The sequence below is a fragment of the Leopardus geoffroyi genome, chromosome A2 (genome assembly GCF_018350155.1).
Source record: "Leopardus geoffroyi isolate Oge1 chromosome A2, O.geoffroyi_Oge1_pat1.0, whole genome shotgun sequence".
NCBI lineage: Eukaryota > Metazoa > Chordata > Mammalia > Carnivora > Felidae > Leopardus > Leopardus geoffroyi.
The window spans coordinates 154,708,636-154,727,424 of NC_059331.1; the positions used below are offsets into that span (position 1 = coordinate 154,708,636).

The following is an 18,789-nucleotide window of genomic DNA, read 5'->3' on the forward strand; positions in this document are numbered from 1 at the left end:
CATCGGTTTTTATGTAATTTGAAGTTTGGCTGAGTTGTATTTAACCAAGTTCACGTGTTGGCAGCATTTAGGTTCCGTTGGTATTCTCTGAATTCTGGGAGACCCAGAATTCAAAGGAAAAGGTGGGTTGATAGGGCAAGAGAAACGGGCTGAGTAGTTTGCTGATTTAGCCAAATCAGCTGTGCCTGGCATTGTACTAGATGCCGTAGCAACAGAGGTGAAAGACAAAGTCTGGCGGTTCCTTACCTGCAAGGGTCTTGTGGTTTTTGCAGAGAAGGGAAATCAGGAAATGTTGACGGTGTGGCATAATGAGAACCAGGCACAGGGGTTGGGGACCAGGACGGGGGGAGGGGGGCGGGGGGGGGGTCACCGACCTCGTCAGGAGCGCGAGGGCAGGCTTCCGGAAGAGGACGCAGGCAGCTTCTCGCGGGCACCGCGCGAGGAAAGCTGGAAGGTCCAAAGCAGGGACGCTTGGCAAGAAAGAGCCTGCGCAGTGAGAGAGCATGGAGGTTGAGGCCGATGGGTCTGTGGGAGGCCGTGGGGGTTGAGGGGCTCTGTGGCCCGGGTTTCTCTGGGTTACTCTGCAGAGTAAGGGTTCGGTAGTCAAGGGCGTGGGCACCGTGGGAGGCTTCCACTTACCCACCGGGGGGGGGGGGGGCTGATGAGCACCGAAGGCGGGCAGAGGTCCACAGGCTTGGGGGGTTCTTCTCCAGTAGGAGCAGTGAAGCGGATGGTTGGACGGATCACAGCAGGCATGCGTGGCAGAAGCAAAGGTGGCAGGAAGCGGAGGGTACAGGTGGGAAGGTGGGTGCAGTTTTGATTGGCTGGGAAGCCTGTGAAGCCACGAGGAACTGATAATGGGGGGTGGGGGAGGGGGCCAGGAGCCTGGCGGTCCCAAGGCCTGAGAATGCTGGCGATGGAGGGCGGGACGAGAGCGCAGGTGAGGAAGCTGGATCCCTTTGTGTGGCTGGTGGGAATGTAGAGTGGTGTAGTCACTGCGGAAAAGTCTGGCGGTTTCTCAGAAAGTTCGGCGTTTCCATTTAATCCAGCAATCCCACTCCGAAGATCCAAAAGAACCGAAAGCAGGGATTCATTTTTACACACCGATGTCCGCGGCAGCATCATTCACAAAACCCCAAAGGTGGAAACAGCTGACTTACCCATCCACAGACGAATGGATTATCCAAATGGGGTATATACATACAGTGCGATGTTATTCCGTCTTAAAAAGGAAGGAAATTCTGATATGTGCCTTGAAAACACGGTTAAGTGAAATAGGCCAGGGCAAATAGATAAAGGGCAAATACTGTATGATTCCACTTGCACCAGGGACCCGGAGACAGAAAACAGAAGGGTAGGTGCCAAGGGCTAAGGGCAGGGGGAGTGGGGTTTTACTGTTTAATAGGTACAGAGCTTCTGTTTGGCTTGATGAAAGTTCTAGAAATAGCTCGTGGTGATGACTGCCCAACAGATGAGGTTGAAATGGACTCAAGGCCCTCCCTCTAAAGCCATCCCCAGGCATCCTGGCAAACCGTAGGTGCAGTGGTGGGTTATGAACGCGTTCAGGGGTATGAAGCAGTTTCTGAAGGGCTAAATTAACTTCCAAAAGATGTTGCTTGTGACAGTAACCTCTTTAGTCTTATAGTTCTAGAATAAATAAGCAAGGCAGGCCAAGTGTACAGTGATTCCAAACAGTTTAATGTAATTCCAAGACAAAGTGTGATTACATTTCTACACATATACAATATGCATATGTGAGTTTACAAATTTTAATTAATAACTCGTTTCACCTCAGAGACCGAAAAAATGATCAAAAAGAAACTGAGTAACAAGCTATAACATAGTTCACCACAACGGGACCCCCCTTTCTCACCCTACAGTTAGTAATATTACAATTAAAATAACTATATTCTTCTATAATTTTTTTCTGTTAAAATCATCTCATAAATTTACAATGCTATTATTAGTTTCCAAGACTAATATAAATTCACTCCATTTTTCTACAACGAAAATGATTATTAATTTAGAAGCACACGACATCATGATGAAAAACACAAGCATTTTTAGTAGCAAGGACTTGATCAGTTAAGAATTATTTTTCTTGTAAAACATTCTAAAGCCAAGTAAAATATCCATTCTTATAACATACCTATAATATGAGACTAAGGAATAGGTTACATATAGGTCTACAACACATTGGTTTGTTTGTTTTTTTTTTTAAAAAAAGTAGACATTTATAAATAAAAAAAGAAAAGAGGGACAATTCACATAGGAAAAAGAGGTACACGAGAAAATACTGTTGCACGCAATAATTTTCACAAAGATTAACATGGATTAACACTTTTCATTACAGAAACCGTACAGTGAAGGAACACAACAGACCGGGGCTTTCGTAGGGCTATTGAGCTGAGATGACCTGGTGGAGGAAGGTGGAGGCAAGGTGACCTTGGGGAGGGAGCCATGTTCCTTGGACTGGTGACCAATCATCACCGGGTCTCCTCTTCCCGGCTCTCATTCTGGGGAGTGAGTCTTTCTATCCAGTGTCCGGAATGCATGGGCAGTTGGAAGGTAAACGTGTCTACAGATCTGTTCTCTTTCCACCCTAATGGATCCCACTTTCGGAAACGTGATATAGTATCAGAGGCTGCAGCTCAATATGTGCGGTCAAAGCAAAATGGGATGGAAAATTCCAGTCATTCTGATTTGCTGCCCCCCCACCCCCTCACTCATCCATCTATGCCCTGGAGGCTGGGGACCCAGAGAGAGCAGTAGCACCCTTCAGGGCCGCCTGCCTCCGCTGCGGCGAGGCGGGTGACAGGCACCCGGCGCCATGCCTCGGGCCCACTCAGGGAAGGTGCGACCTGGGGCCGGCCCCGGCTCGTCTACGCTGCCGATGCTGCCTGACTTCTGACAGCTCCTTTTCCCCCTCATCGGTAAAGCTATACTTCTCCTATCAGAAATTTGGTTTGATATATATATACACTAACATATATATCAACATCTATATCTATACAGTGATTCTACTAAACTAGAAAGCCTGCCGCCCCAAAGTAGGACTTCCTGGGCTACTTCATTTGGTTAAAAAACGCACACAAACAGGATGGAGATGCTTTGGGGGCCAGAAATGATTGTGCCCTGGAAAAGCCACGGAAGACAGCTTTAAACGAGCAGTAACACAAAAGTGAGAGGGAGGGTGACGGGGCGGCGAGAGACCCCGAGACGGAGGGGGCGCCCACTGGGTGGGGGTGGGGGGGTGTCTGCTTGGAAGTGAGGAGAGGCGAAGGGGGTGGGGGACGCTTCATGTTCCATTCAGAAGTCACGGAAAAGCTACGAAGGATGGGCATGGTCAAGTCACTTTCCACTTCCCAAGTTCTTCCTTATAACCTGAGCCGAAAACTATTAAAATCATCATCATAATATTAATAATAATGAGCAATCCATTGCCCCTTCAACCAAGCGGGTGAACATCTGACAGGGAGGCAAGACCACCGCTCGCGAGGCCAAGGGCGTGCTTCTCCCTGGCTCTTGAGAGCGTCCTGGGGGTCCGGGGTGCCCGGGTGTGGGGCTGTGGTGGCAGCAGGGTGGAGGCTGAGGTGGCCACGGAGACACCGACCCCACGCAAGAAGTGAGGAGGCAGTTCCAGGAGAGATTTGTGTGGACAGCGGTGGAAAGGAAACTAGAGAGAGCAATAGTTTTTTCTTTTTTTCAGATTACAGCATATTCGCTTGTTTTTCTTTTTTAAAGCTAAATTCGATGCTTCTAGTTTTTAAACACATGGCTAAGCCCCAGAGACAATGACACAAAGTCAATTTGGTTAGTTAAAGCAAAGGCAGAAACCAAACAGAGGAAAAGCAGAAGGATAAGTAGGAAGGGCGAGATAAAGAGAATTTTACCCTAACATTTGTAACGAGAACATACTGTCCACAGAGTTCACAGGGAAAACACACACCAACGGTTCCCTGGTCCCGGGTGTTTTTCAAGGTCTTCTCTGCTAACGGAATGCCCTTTGTCACAGCGGGTCCTCTGCGCTTCGGTTGTGGTGGTACGAGGAAACAAGAAACAAACCCAAACTCTTAGGGGAACCAGCACTTTCTAGCCTGTTCCTGTAAGACAGTGGGGCCCACTCTCTGAAGCGTCCCAAGGAAGATCTCTACTCCCAGGGGCTCTTTGCCCCACTCCCCTCCCCCAGCTGCCCCTAGGTCCCCCGGCCCGCCCCCTGCCCTGCTCAGCAGCAACTTACACAATCTCTAGGAAGCAGTCTAGCTCCCCCGCTCCCACTGGCCTAGGCTTCAACTCTAACTTTGACAGAGTAAAAAGTAAACACATCCTTTTGTGTTTATTTTGCTTTAAAGGAGAAAAGGAATGAATGACAGCAGATATATGGAAAACCCGGCCATTGAGTATGGGCGTAGGGGTGTATGACTCCCCCGCTGCAAAATACCGATCAAAGTATTGCCGGGGGGGGGGCGGGGGCCAGAAATAGCAGCTGTACCTCCAGGGCCACCCGAAGCCCAGTGTCTTCTACTGCCTGGTGACTGGACGTCAGTGGATTGACAGAAATGAAACATTTAAATCAAGACAAAATCAGTGAACCAGGTATCTGTTCTGTCTGCGTCTTCCACGGTGTCAGAGAGAAGGCCTCTTTAGAGACAAGTGTTGATACAGCATGGCATGAGGTGTTCACATCTGGCCCAGGCTACGGACTCACCCCTTCCCACTCAGTCCAGAAACCCGTTCACAATCTCTCGCGTTCACGACCAGTAACGTGGAGGGAAATGTGTGTGTTGGGCTGCATAAGAGTACGGTTAGAGAACACCTGCCTTGGAGGGGCAGTCGCCGGGGTTTGAAGATGTCAGTTATAAACAGAAATTTTCTTTAAAAAGTACCAGTTTAAATGTAAACTATAAAACACTTTAGCTATAAAACGTAGCCAGAAATATGATTAAGTATCCACAGTCAATTACTTAGTCTACGCATTTAAAGTGTGGCTCTCTCGAGATCTTAGAAGGCTAACAGCATTTTACAGTAGCTAAAAACATATATACTCAACATGTGCATTTGAATATCACATTTCATTACAACACACAGAGAATAGTCTCTTCCTTGGTTTAGTTTTTGTTGTAAAGATCAGCTATTTTCAGAATTCACTTAAGCAACAATGACCAGGGTGTGCATTAATCATTATCTGCAGCCCACACAGAGTTCATAGTCTTTGAAATCCCAAGATCAAGCTGGCTACATGATTTCAAAAAAGGCTAAAACCAGGATGAATGCCCACAGTTGAGGTAATTATTGCCATTAGGTCACAGTTTGTGTAAGGTAATGCATCTAAAACCTTCTTTAAAAAAATCTTTAGGTGTTCTGTCAGAATTCCAGAATACCTACTGAAACCAACCAGGATCTTAAATGCTGATTAGTTGGGTTTGCTTCCAATGGAGTTAAAGTTCTAGAAGGTTCTAGAACTTGTGTAAACTACCTAAGAATTGAGGCAAACAAGCCTGGAGCCAGTCAATAAAGAAGTTTTTTGTTTTTTGTTTTAAATAAAAAAGAAACAAAAACCCACCCCAAACAACTGAGGAGATGTTTCATAACAAAGGATAACAGGTTCCTAAAAAATTAAAAATCTCGTCCTAAAGCATTTCTAAATTCTCGTCACCTTTCAACCAAATTAAAAATGCTTCAGTGTTACTGTGAATCTCATACTGCGGCAAGAGACTCTGCTTCCTTGGATCCTAAAAGTTGGTTGATTTTTCTGTTTACACAACTGTTCCTTCTACTTCTGTGAGAAAGCTATCTCAAAAGAAACCCTTATTTGGTTCCTCTTTCCAAGAGTCATCTTGTTTTTCTCCTCCCCCCCCCCCCTTTTCTTTTTGTTTACACAAAGAAAAAAAGTTCCTGGACACCAGACCCACACACGGTATTTACACATTTGGTGTGAATCCTGCATCTGGTTCTACCCAGAGCTGACAAGTGGATCGATTTATAGAGACCAGAATTGTCATGATATTTATCAGTGCAGTAAAAAATAGCATTTTAAAAAAAATATATACCTTTAGTATTGCCTTTCTAGAATTAACTATAAGCAAGAAAAAATTATTATTTTTTTTTAAAAGAAGAAAAGAACACTTTTTTCTTCACTCGTAAGAGTTTGTTGTAGCAGCACTACTAAAGCTAGTTGGTACGCTGGAAAGGAATCTAAAATGACTTCTACTATGAATCCAAAGAAACTCCCCTAAGACTTTCTCTAAAAGTCAAACGCACTCTGCCCCTTCTGCTTGCATCCAGGTCACGGCTCCCTCTTCATGCAGAACTTCTGCTGGGGATGGCGCGGGGTGACGCTCCTTCAAGGTCTTCTCTGCGCGCACACACACCGGAGGTGGCGGGGGCTGGCGGCCGCGGGCCCGGTTTTGGACCTGGGCCGTCCCCGGGGGCCAGGCCTGGCTCCCTCACTAGCCGTGTAGCCCTGGGCACGCTGCCAGCTCTCCAAGCCGGGTGCCTCATCTGTAAAGGGGCTAATGGTGCCCCTTTCAGAGCACTGTGGTAAGACTAAATGACTCGAGATGACCGGTGAGCAAGTTTTAGCACAGTGTTTGGCACACAGCGAACAGAAGTGCCGTCAAATGGTTCCTCAGAAAACACGAAGCCACTCATTGCTGTTAATTAAAAAAAAGCGAAACGAAACGGTAGCTCAGTGAAGTCCCGAATAACAAAAATTTCACTAGAAACGTGGAGATTTTGGACCACCATTCTATTTCCTTTTTTTTTTGACACGTGTCACTTTCTCAGAGCGTCGGCTTCCTCCTCTGTGAGTGGGGCGGCGGCGAGGGTTCCAAGAGGTGAGCGGGTACAGGGCTTGGCGTGGGGCCTGGAGGACTGAAAGCATTCAGCAAATGCTGGCTGTTGCTTCCTTGAGGGACACTGCGAGTTTTAACAAACGGGAGGGAGTCAACAGAATGTTCTATCGCTGCGGTCTAGATTAGGGGCCCTCAACGACTTGCGGGGAGTCGAGCCGGGGGAATGTAGGAGGATCTCTGAGGAAGCGCCCTCTGCAGGAGGGTCACTTCTCGGCACTGCTCACTGAGTCTGAAAGGAGCGACTGGCCGGGAGCTGGCCCTCGGGAACTTCTGGGAGCCGCGAGAAAGATGTGAGGGCCTTCCACTAGCTTGGGCCACTCTAGCGAGCATCGGTGCCAGAAGCCTTCAGAAGTTTCTATTGCGTTTAAATGTCTTTCCGCCATCTTCAGCTCTCTAGTAGCCCAACTGAGATTCGACTGAGTCTAGTCTGTGCAGAGTAGAAGTGAGAGTCCTAAGGCATCCAAGTGGAAAAGTACTGACACCCCAAGAGCAGCTCCAGCGTGCGCGGGACCCCCCCCCCCCCCCCCCCCCCCCCACCCCCGATGCAGCTCAGCTTCCCCGTGGAGGGTCCGCTCCGGTCTGTACCCGTGGTGACATGACATCAGTTAAGCCCACGTATTTGTGAGGTGCCTCCAGGTTGCCAATAGCAGCAGCATTTAGGGTTACTAATCTCCACTCCCCTTCAAAGATGAATACAGTTTGAAATGGATGCAATAAAAAAAGAATACAAGTCAGGAGACGGGAAAGAGAAAGACAAATGGAATTGCATCACTAATGATGTCGTTATTGCCCGGAAAGGAAAGAGAGGGATGCCATTTTGTCCCTGTCTGGAGGTGTCTTTGAGAAGGGTTCTTTGGCTAAAAAAGGGAACATTTCACCTTCCTTTCCAGTTTGGTAAGGACATCTCTGGCCTGCTGAATTTTTGAGGCTTCCCCATCTGAAACCTGCCAGACGCGTCGGAAAGAACGGCATGGAAAGCGCTTCCGGGGCTGGAATGTTTCCTGGCAAAATGGCTCACGCCGGGGGTCGTGCAATCGCAGGCCAGGCCTGCGGAAAAGAGTCCTCGCCTCCCTGTTGAATTCCCTCTGCTACGTGCGGGCGCCTAGTGATCTTCTGGTTTCTGTTCCCTGTCCCAGCAGCTGCGGGGCAGGCCAGCAGGGGCCCCACGCCCCACCCGGGCCCCAGCACCAGAGGGCCTGGGGTGAAAGCTGGGGCTGGCTCACGGACACCTCGTTTCACCAACCACAGCCCATCAGCAGTAGCTCCTTAAGCCTCCTCATCTCCTTCCTCCAGTTTCCAAGAAAGTCTGCTCCACTCACTCACACGCACTCACACAACCGAAATCCTCCACCACACGCTTGTTCACAAATGAGTGTCTGCCCTTCCAAAGATCCGGTCAAGGGAAATCAGCCCGTTAGCAGCTGTGCTAATCTCACCTTCCCTTCCTGACGTCCAACAATCTGGTGTCTGGGCGGGTTGAGTCTTCCAGGGTGAAGAAGGCAAGGCCAGCTGGCTCCCCCAGCCTGCAAGCCACTCACCGCCAGTAAGGCCAGACTGCAGATACAGTCCAGGAGACAACCGTCGGGTTCGCCTCGACCCTTCCTTTCCCTCTGAATTCCATCAACCGCCATGTACCGCTTCACAGTATTAATTGGCATCGAGCCTCAGACTCTCCCACCCGTCGGCCTGCTCACCCCTTCCCTTGGAAACAGCCAAAACGTCATCAAAGAGGCACTAAGCACAAGAAGCATCATCCACCTGTCCTTCCCGAGGCTGCAACTAGATGGTTCTCCTTGACCTGTCCTTTTGCATTTTTCCCCCTTCGTCTTTGCTATGCTTCCTTATTTTGAGCCAGTGAAGAAAAGATGATGCTCTAGGTTATTTGTGGTCGAAACAAGGCTGAGGTTGGCATCCCTTTACTTGGGAGCTTGGTCCTAGGGACGGGCAGGCTTTCAGTCACCCGACTGGCCAGGGTGACTCAGAGCCCAAGGACGGGCCAGGAGGTCCGGGCAAGTGCTAAGGAGCGCACAAGGAGTGGGGCCTCTCCCACTGAGGTCTTCTGGTCCCACAGCTCTGTGCTTGGGACTAGAGGAGGAGGGGGGGGGGGGAACGAGGGGAGTACGCGCTCGTGTTTGCCGAGCGCCTGCAGGGCTGGGTACCGCCCGGCAGCGCCCTTCGTCATAATCTTCCGCAAAACCGGCATTTCAACCCCAAGTCTATAGTTTCTGGGTTTGGTGGGCAGTCTGTGGGCACCTCAAGCCGATCAAAGAAAGCCCATCACGCACAGGGCAGAGCGCACTGAGGAGGTGGCCGTGAGGCCCCACTGTGCCCCTCCGCTGGCCAATGCTTTCAGGTGGGGCTGCGCCCACAATGTTGAGGGGCTGCTTGCCGTCGCCAGCGCTCCTCTGGCCTCTGACCATCCCTCGACCTTTTTTTTGGCTCCTAGTTCTGTCCCTAGAATTGCGTGCTGAGAAGAGGTACTTGGGGGAGGGGGGGGGGGGGAGACGGGAGAAGTGGGCAGTGTGGTGAGTGAGCGGGAAGGCAGGGAAGTGAGGCCGAAACTTCCCAGGGGAAGGTGCCACCTGCCTAGCACCCTTATGTCAGCTCATTCCACTCAGTGGCTTCTGGGAGGGGACAACCGTCTCTGCACTGAAGGAGACAGGCCACACTCCTGGTGCGCTGAGGGGAAAGGGAAGGACATCTGGTCAGCTCTAGGCAGAGGGGCTTTCTTTTGCGTGACAGGTAAGCATCAGATGCGAGGCAGGCCAAGAATGTAGTCAGCAGATTCCAGAAGCACAGGAGAGCACAGAGGACGTGGGGAAAAACCACAGCTAAGAGTCCGGCCCAGGAGATGTCACCTCAGAACTCTTCCCAGGCCAGTGAGAATCTAGATGGTGACCATGTTGTCAAGAGTCCCATCTGGCCTGCACAGAGACAAGGCCTTGATTCTTCTTCAAACTTTTGTTCTATGGTCGATCTTTCTTGACGGCTCTTTGTGAACTAGAGATGACAAAAACAGTTTTCCTAATTCCTGCGTCTTTCCTTTTTATTTTTGTTTTTTTTTTTTTGTTTTTTTTTTTTGTCTAACAAAACTGGACATCCATATGTCCTTCCTGCCTACTCAGAGACTCACAGATATAATAAAATAAGTTTAAATATTAAAGAGAAAACACAAAGATACTGGGAATAAATGTGCATTTAAAACCCCAGCTAAAATATCAACATGATGAAAACGATAATAATTACAATGGTAAAAACCAAAATAATTAGTACAATAATATTATCTTTATGAGCAGCATGGAACTTTCATTCCTGATCTGGAAGAAAAGAAAGAAAATATCAGGGGAAAGAGTAAGAGACTTCCAACGTAAGTAGACGAAACGAGCTTCTTTAAAATGGAAGGCTATGTTGTCTTTGCCCCTAAGAGATCAGATCTAGGAAGGGCTGGAAGTCGACTGTGCAAGGGGATCAGGATGTGACCCAGCAAGGCAAAGAGAGTCTCATCTGCAGCCAAGACTTCTGTCCCTGGTCATGAGGAAATGTTCTGGGGCTCTGCTGCACGTCAGGAGCAGGCGGACTTTCCAGGCCGGCGTGGCCCTGGCTCCCATTTCCCCCACTCTCTCCGGACTGGCCATTTTCCCTGTGGTCTCTGACAGAGAGCACTTCCTCACTTCTGGGTAAAGAGTATCGATCGGCCGATCGGTTGGCGGTTCCACAAGGAGAGGGTCTTGTCCTGGGCTTGCCTGCTGGGGACATGGGAGCTGCCTGCGTGCCTCTAGTGGGCCGTGGGGTCCTTCCTTCCAGCCTAAGGCCTGGACTAAGTGGGTTCCAGTTCGGGGACCTATTTCTTTGTTAGATGAGCAGAATTTATGGTGGGGGAGGGGGAGTTTCCAGAGTTATTTTACATTTCACAGCTAACAGCTAAGGTAGTGGCTTGATTTCATGACTGAATCAGGCTGGATAGCACTATAAAACCACTGTTCACAGTAGATGGTTAAGGGAGACTGTGGAGGGGGGCGGGGAGCATGAGGATGAACTGACAAAACCAGGAGCCATCTCTTTGCACCTTGGAAACTTGGCTTTGGGATCGGTTAGGATTCAGCATCGAGAATCAGACAATTAGGACCACCCTTCCGAGCCCCATCTGTGACCAGACAGAGTCTCCCAACATTCACGTATTCAAGAATAATTTGCTATGAATGGAGCTCTCCCTACTCCCCCCCACCCCCCCACCCCTGCAGTGTTCAAAGCCTGAGAAAACTTCCAGAATGTATCAAAGGTGCAAAGAGGGCAAAGGGCAAATTTCTTTGGAAACTTAAGTGCCCGTGGGAGTGTTCCAAAGTGCAGTGTAAGACCCCCTCGTGACCCTCCTAAATGTCCCTCCGACCTTCTGCCCACCAGACCCCTCTAAAAACCAAAGCCAAAGTCGAGTCTTGGGTAGGCCTGGTAATGTGAGGAAAGATTCAGCAGCAAACCAAGGTTGATGGTTGTCTACAGAGGGAGGGATCTGGCAGAATCGTGAGAGCAAAACACAGCTGGTGGAACCAGAGAGAGGGGCAGGGCCGTGCGTGAACGTGGGGTGGGTCTGAGAGCCTGGTGCTGGGTACCAGGCCTCCTCTCCTCTGTCCCTTTCATATTAGGAAGGAGGTAGCCGCCAGGCAAGGCCAACATTTCCACAAACACAGCTGGGACCTCTGCTCCCACAGCACTAGAGCCAGCCCCACTGGTGGACTGAAGGCAGAGTGGGGAGAAGGTGCAGGGTGGGGAGTCTCTCCTGTTCTTTGTCTCCAAGATAAAAGTCAAATTTGTCCACCCGCCATCCATCTCCCACGTCTCTCTCAAGATCCACGGGTGCCCCCCCGCTCCTGCCAGCTCCCTGATGCCCCTCTGTTAGCAAACAGCTCAAAAAAGACAACAGGTATTAAAATAAAGTTAAAACTCAAAACAAAACAAGGAAAGACCAGAGTAAGATCTACAACAGCACAAGAGAAGAGCTGAGGTGATGTGACTCGCCTCAGTCAGCTTCTTGGAGTACCATGGAAATCAACCCTCACACCGCGTCTGTCGGTCGGTAAGGCACTAGGAGGGAACGGTGTAAAATCAAGGATGCGAGAACCGTGATGGCGGCGCCGAGGGACACACAGGGAGGGTGGCATCCACGCTCACACCCACACACACTCGTTCGTGCTCACACACCTGGACCACCACACTGGTTACATGCCTATGTTATACCACTTTTTTTTTTTTTTTTTTTTTTTTTTTTTTGTGCAATTACATTGAGTAATAGTCTATTGGTATCATTGGAGTTGAACACAAAATAGAAAACGGGTGTAGACTGCTACATTCTACTAGGGTGTCGGCGACGACCACTAGCCCTATGCTACGTGACTAGGGATTGATTCAAAGAGAAAATAAATCTTCAGGAAAGAAAAAAAAACCCTAAAGTTTGCAACACACATTATTAATGACACCGGAGGAGTAACATTGCTTAGGGATTTATCCAGAGTGCTCAGGAAGAGAAAATGCGCCCTCTGCTAAGGGGTCTTCCGTCAGCCCTGGCCACCCCCCGCTCCAGTCCTGACAAACGAGCCAGAACTGGGCTTTTGCCAACCCCACACCAACCCCCAGATATCAGCCTCCTCAGGCCATGGCCTGACCTTCTAGAGGGCTGCTGACCCTTTAGAGTTCTGGAAAAATCCCTAATTCTTATGTTCCATAATTAAAAATCTATTGGATTTCCACATCAGGTGTCCCTGACAGCAAATTCTTAAATGTCACTTGCCGCCATATGAAAATAATCTTTGAGAAGTTCATAGATAAAGTTCTTCAAAAACTGGGGCCCCCCACTTCCAGAATTTTCCGTCGCTCTCTTCTTCTCCTTTCCAGTTTGGTGCAGAATGGGTTCGTGAGCTGTGTTTTTTGTTACTGACGTTTTCTTTTTTTTCTTTTTCTTTTTTAAAATAAAAAGCATAGATTTCCCCCTCCTCAATCCCTTCTTTTTAAAAACGTTCTCTTCTCTGCTCTAAGTCCCCCCACCTCCTAGTTCAAGTTTCATCTGTGTCTGTCCCTGCCCCCTGCCCCCCCTGCCCCGTTGCATTGTTTGTGTGCCGCATCTTCAGTATAAAAAGCCCAGCTCCCACCTCACCCCTCCTCCCTCCTCCCCTCTGGCCATCCTCCCTCCCCTCCCCTCCCCTTCCAGTGTTTATATGTAAGGGTACTGGTTGACCTTGGCGGGGCTCAGTGGGTATCCAGTGTAGACGGTGGAGGCTGGAGAGGCGCTGATGTAGGTCTGGTGGGCAAACTGGGCTGGATACTGACTCGGGTGGATGGTGGGCGAGGGCAGGACCCGGGGGCCCATGCTCACGGGGACCTGATGGACGATGCTGGCCGGGTAGGCAGTGTGCTGCACGGTGTGCCGTGCTGAGCCTTGGGAGGCCACCAGATGGGCCACGGTGCCGGTGGAGCCCAAGGCCGCGGGCGCCGTGTAGGTGTAGAGGTGGGGCTGGGTGGGGAGGTGGGCTGCGGCGGCAGCTGCGGCCAGGTGGGGGTGCACAGTGCCGTGGCTGGGGCTGTTGTGCGGGAAGGAGTACGGGGCCTGAGCCATCGTGGGAGTGATGTAGGCCTGCTGCCGGCGGTGGCTCCCGGCGCGCTCTGCGGTGATGTGCTGCTGAGCCTGGAGGAGGAGAAGCACCAGGAGAGGGCTGCATTGGGGGCCAGACACGTGGGAGGAGAGGAAGGGGAGGAAGAGGAGGGGAGGGGGAGGATGAAGAGGAGGGGAAGAGAGTAAAGTGAGGAGGGGGAGGACGGTTCAGGAGGGAGGGGGAGGAGGGGGAGGTTGGTGAGCAGGGGAGGGGGAGGAGGGGGGAGGGGAGGAGGGAGCGGGAGAAGGAGGGGGAGGTGGGCCGGAGGGGGGGGGAGGAAGAGGGAGAAGTGGGAGGGAGAAGGGGGAGGAAGGGAGGAGGGGGAGAAGGGGGGGGGAGTAGGGAGGGAGGGGGAGGGAAAGAGACAGAAGTGAGAAGGGGTAAGAGAGGAAGGGGAGGAAAGAGAGGTGGGAGTAGGGAGGAGGGGAGGGCGGAGGAGGAGGAGGAGGGAGGAGGGAGAGGGGAGGAGGCCAGAGCCATTGGAGTGACAGCAGGTGTCCCCCTTGCCACGTTAGCCTGGACTGAGAAGGGGCCAGAATGGCCGTAAGATCAAGCCAGCTGAAAAGGTAACAGGAGACTGTGTCTCCTCAGAGCACATGGGTCCAGGAAGTGTCAAAGGAGCCCCTCTTTGAGTGACAAGTGCTTCCTCCCTCACTGTGAAACCCTCTTCTCTAAAATCCTAGGCTCTTGGAAACTCTGTCGTTTGAAGTTATGTTGGTATAAATCTCTTCCAGAGAGCCTGAGTCATGATGACACAGGGACGCGGCCTCAGGTTATCAAGTGCACCGCCTCGGATGAGGGGTTTCTGAACACAAACTCCCCCTTCACTGCACCTCCATGGTGTCTGAGGAAACAGGCCCCTGGGTCCGCTTTGCAATTCAGACCTGACCTAGACCCTCTGCACTCAGGCTGGCTCCGTCCATGGAGACCCTGCTTCATTTATAATTCCACCTAAACGCCACCCACCCTCTCCAAATCGTCTCTTGCCCTCGGTTTGGGGTTTTCTGGGTGTGGTCTGGCCTCCCTCACTGCAATGAACAGCAAGCCCAACTCCGTCAGACTATCTCCCTGGAATCCTGGTCTGACTGGGCCAGGACACCGTGGCTTACCCTTCGCTAGGCTGAACTGGCAAGACGTGGGCCATCCTGTTGTTAAGCTTTGGCAACACGTCACTAAGTGCTTTGTGACATCGGACAACTCATTTTACTTTGGGCTGGCTCTGTGTGACCCAGTCATACCAGCTCCCCCAATGGTAACCCATGGCGGAAAGAAGTCAGAGGTCGCTCAGGATGCGTCCTGCCGCGAGGGGGCTGAGGCTCTGCGGGCGGGGTGAGGGGCCCCAGCGGTGACCTGATACTGGGCTGGGGAACGGAGGGGATGGCACTGACGTGCTGGCTGCTGGGACAGGATCAGGAGGCACTCACCTGGCTGAGATTGAGAGGCTGCTGCTGCTGGAAATGCGGTCCCGGCCGCTGTTGCCGGTAGGCGATGGCTCCGGACGAGCTCCCTGAAGAGTGACCGCTGGTGGAGGTCACGTTGCTGGAGGACTTGGACTTGTAGGACGAGTGCTGGCCAGTGTTGACTGTGTGAGGAGGAGCGACAGGTCACAGAGGGATCACACATCCTCCGCTGCCCAGAAGACCCTGCCCCTCCAGGAAACAACGGTGGTCTTCCGGGAAGGAATGGGTTCCCAAGACTGGCCCATCAAAGTCAGCCTCGTCTCCCCTGGACCCAGTTAAGAGTCTGCCCAGAGTCTGGACGGGCCGCTGGGCTTTGGCTCGCCCCAGGGGTTAGGAGCCCATCCCAGCTTGCTGGACTTTAGGATTCTCATCTGGTGACATGGAAAAGCACAAGGAGAGTGTAACGCAGGAAAGGAGGAGAGGTCTCTGTAGCTCTTCGTGCCCCATGGGGCTTGTCTGCTGAGATCCAGAGACACAGTGACAGATAAGCAGGGCACAGACAAACAAGCCTCAGAAAGAGGACCACACACGTCCTGAGGGAAAAACAACTCATGGTTGCTAGTGTGAACTAGGCGGGTATGAATGAAGATGCTAAGTATGAATGAAGCATCCACCAGGGAGCAGGCAGGCCCTTGCCGTAACTGGGTTGGATCAATTCCATTACAAATCTCAGGGTGGTGAAACCAAAGTCAAGGAGGAGATGGCTAGGGCCAGCAAGAGGGAACACTGAGTAACTGCTGAAGGAAAGAAACATGAAGAGTGAAGGTTTGGGACACCGGCAACTTGGGGATGGGAGACGGGGGTGCACACTGAAGTCCACGAGGAGCCTCCCTGCCCCACAGGCAGCAGAACGCCCTCCCCCCACCCCCACCCCGGAGAGCGAGGGCTGCCTCACTGGGGAGGGAGGTGGTGGGTCCTACCAGGGACCCCCAGATCTGTGCATTGGCACCTGTGGGTCTTCTCCTCCCACCCACTGAATCAGAACCCCATGGGGAGGTGCCTGGGAATCTGTATTAGTAATAAGCGCCCCAGGAGAGGAGGCAGCCAGGCCCTGGCGTACGGAGCTATGCTAAAGACAAACCCATTCAGACTCTCAAAGGCCTTCCAAAACCTGGGGGGTTGAGGGGTTTGGGGGACCCACTGCAGGGTAAGAGAAGGACAGCCGCAAATGTCGGCCATTGGCAGGGCCTGGTTTCTCCCCTTTGCTCAGCCACAGTGCTACTGTGGTGGGGCCAGAGTCCTTGCTGGTCAGTAGCAGGCCACAACTGTGCTTGCTGTGTGGGCCCCAGCGGTGGAGGCTGTCTCTCTGTCCCTACTTCCAACTTCCCGGGCACTGCGTGGTGATTATATTTGAAGGAAAACCCTGAGCTCGAGTTATCCAGAGCTTGAGTCTACAGTGAAGAGGTCAGAAGTTGTAGATGAAATGGTGTGACAGAGCCCAGCATGCACCTCTTACCAGCACTGCGGGGACAGGGAACGGGGGGCTGGGTCAGAGAAGGGGACCTCCAGATAAGGGGTGGGGTCTTGTGAGGGACCAAGACATTAAGATGGGGAGCCAGACTCCTGCGAGGTCCAGCCGCATGGCCTTGGTCGACTTAATTAATCTCTCGGTGCTTCCATTTTCGCATCCGGAAAACTGGGAGAATAATGGTAACTCTATAGGGTGGTCATGAGGTTCATATGAGTTAATGTACATAGAACGCTTAGTGTCTGTCATGTGTTAAGCTCTTAAATGCATTAGCTATTGTTAATATCTTTCTTATTGAACCTTGTCTCCTGGCTAAAGCTGACGCTCAAGGAACAGGTGTCTCCTCCAAGCCGGGACAACCAAATCCTGTCTCCTGGAAATGGGAAGCTGGAAGCCTGGGAGTCACCGGGTCAGGGTGAGGCAGTGCTCCAGAAAGCAGGCGTTGGGCCCCCAACGGCCCAGGTCTTAGGAGTTCTGGCTCCTGCCCAGCCTGGGATGTAGTTGTTGAACTTTCCCTCAGCTCTCTTAATTCCTTCCAATACATTATGGGTCTGACTGCATAAGTGTAGAGTGCACTCAGCTGCCTTCCAAAGGAGCCTTAACTAACCCAAGAGACCTGGGAAGGTTATGTGAGAAATCCCCAGGGCTCCTTCCTGAGCTCAGAACCACAGGAGGGGTAAGTTCTGTGAGAAAACGGACTGCGGTCTGCACAGCATTTGTTGTGACTTGAGCCCAGGGAACACCTGGCTGGCTACAGCCTGTTCACACCTTGGCCTCTGTGGGCCACCTGGGCACCAGGAAGCTGAAGAAGGCTGCCGTTCGGATTTTTCTGAGCCTGGGTGTTTCTCAACACCACAGGCTGGGGACAAGCAGGCACCGGAATGAAGTTCCTTCCTGCCTCTTACCTGTCACTAGAAAGACTCTGCAGCATGTCCCCACAGGGGAAAATAAATCTCTCTTCACAGTGGAAAGTTAGACCATGGGGTTCCCCGGAGACAGCAGCACTGGTTGCTTTAGAACCAGTAGTGTTACCGCGGGGAATGACCTCCCCCGCTCCAATCTTTTTTTTTTTTTTTTTGGTTGGAAATATCCCTCAGAGACTCTCAGCCGTTCAGACAGCACGCAGTCCTTGTGGAAAGACAGTGGGGTAAGACCTCTGAGCCGCCCCGCCGCCCGCAGGCACAGAGCGCTCTGGGCCGAGTATGGAACCGGTTAATATAACCTGAAAGGCGTGAAATGCGGCTCCACAGAGCTGTCTTCTCTTGCCTTCGTGGCTTCTCAGGACACACAACTGCTGTTACACTGGCAAAGCTGGCCCTCAGCCTCTTCACTCGTCTCCACCAGGGGTTGGACCAGGTGGTCTTAAAGTTTCAGTAACTCTCCTCAAAATTTTGTCACCTCCCATGGAATGGCACCAGCATCAAAGCCTGACAAAGCTCCAAGCTGGAAGATTTCTTTCTTTTTTTTTTTTTTTTAAACATCTTTCTTTCTTTCCTTATGTTTATTTTTGAGAGAGAGAGAGTGTATGTGTGTGCACACGCGCGTGCACGCGTGAGGGTAGGGAAGGGGCAGAGAGAGAGAGGGGGCACAGAGGATTTGAAACAGGCTCAGCACTGCCAGCAGAGGGCCTGATGCAGGGCTTGAACTCATGAACTGCGAGATCATGACCTGAGCTGAAGTTAGACGCTTAACTGACTGAGCCACCCAGGTGCCCCCGTGCTGGAAGATTTCCAACCTGCGGAAATCTGGCCGCTCTCTCATGCATCCTTCATCTCGTTTTAAAAGGCCAAGACACATTTAGCACCAGCCACCTTTAAAAACAAATGAATTCGTAGATGACCTCAAGAAGATCCATCTTGAGCCATTATCCATCTTTTAAAGGGATCATTACTGTGACAGAGTCCCCCTGGGGTGTCTCAGAACAGGGGTATTCCCGACATAACAGAGTAACAAAAATCACCGTCTCATGGTTGCAGGTCTCAATCCCTGATCTGAAATCCCTGGGGCCACACATTCATTTTTGAAATGCAGAAGTTTAGGTTTTAGAAAGGTTCAATGCATTAGGTTACCCCCAGCAGAGCCCTGGGCACCACTTTGTAATCAAAGACGTGAAGATTCTCGCTCCAAAACACAGGGATATTTCACTAAGGGGCACAAATGACTACGACAAAGAGACTGTGCACGGCCCCTCGTTGACTCAGGCCAGGTTTCACCACCAATGAGTTTGCTATAAAGTTAAAATTTGGTGTTCAGAGTTTTTTGGATTGCAGATGAGGAAGGACTATCTCCTCTTCCTGTTCAATACAAGGGCCGGGCCTCCTTAAGGGTTTCAACAACATAGTCTTGAGACCTGCTGATTAAGCAGG

The 18,789-nt window shown here is 51.2% G+C and overlaps 1 protein-coding gene and 1 long non-coding RNA gene across 5 annotated transcripts in view; one reads left to right on the top strand and one right to left on the bottom strand.

Moving 5' to 3' along the window:
* Window positions 1-1,677: 1,677 nt before the first annotated feature.
* The window catches only part of HIPK2 (homeodomain interacting protein kinase 2), a 192,337-nt gene continuing 175,225 nt past the window's right edge, over window positions 1,678-18,789 (bottom strand). For 2 of the 4 annotated variants that reach the window (XM_045495853.1, XM_045495852.1), the window contains exons 14-15: window positions 14,920-15,077; window positions 1,678-13,555 (exon numbers count right to left, since the gene is read on the bottom strand). In XM_045495853.1, the coding sequence (XP_045351809.1) occupies window positions 12,899-13,555; window positions 14,920-15,077 (815 nt within the window). In that variant the 3' untranslated portion in view covers window positions 1,678-12,898. The remainder of the gene's footprint in view (window positions 13,556-14,919; window positions 15,078-18,789) is intronic. The other 2 variants (XM_045495855.1, XM_045495854.1) reach the window with 1 other exon arrangement.
* Window positions 15,622-17,621, top strand: LOC123606950. Its single transcript, XR_006716579.1, has 3 exons — window positions 15,622-15,720; window positions 16,742-16,838; window positions 17,521-17,621. It is a non-coding gene; the product is annotated as an uncharacterized LOC123606950 (long non-coding RNA).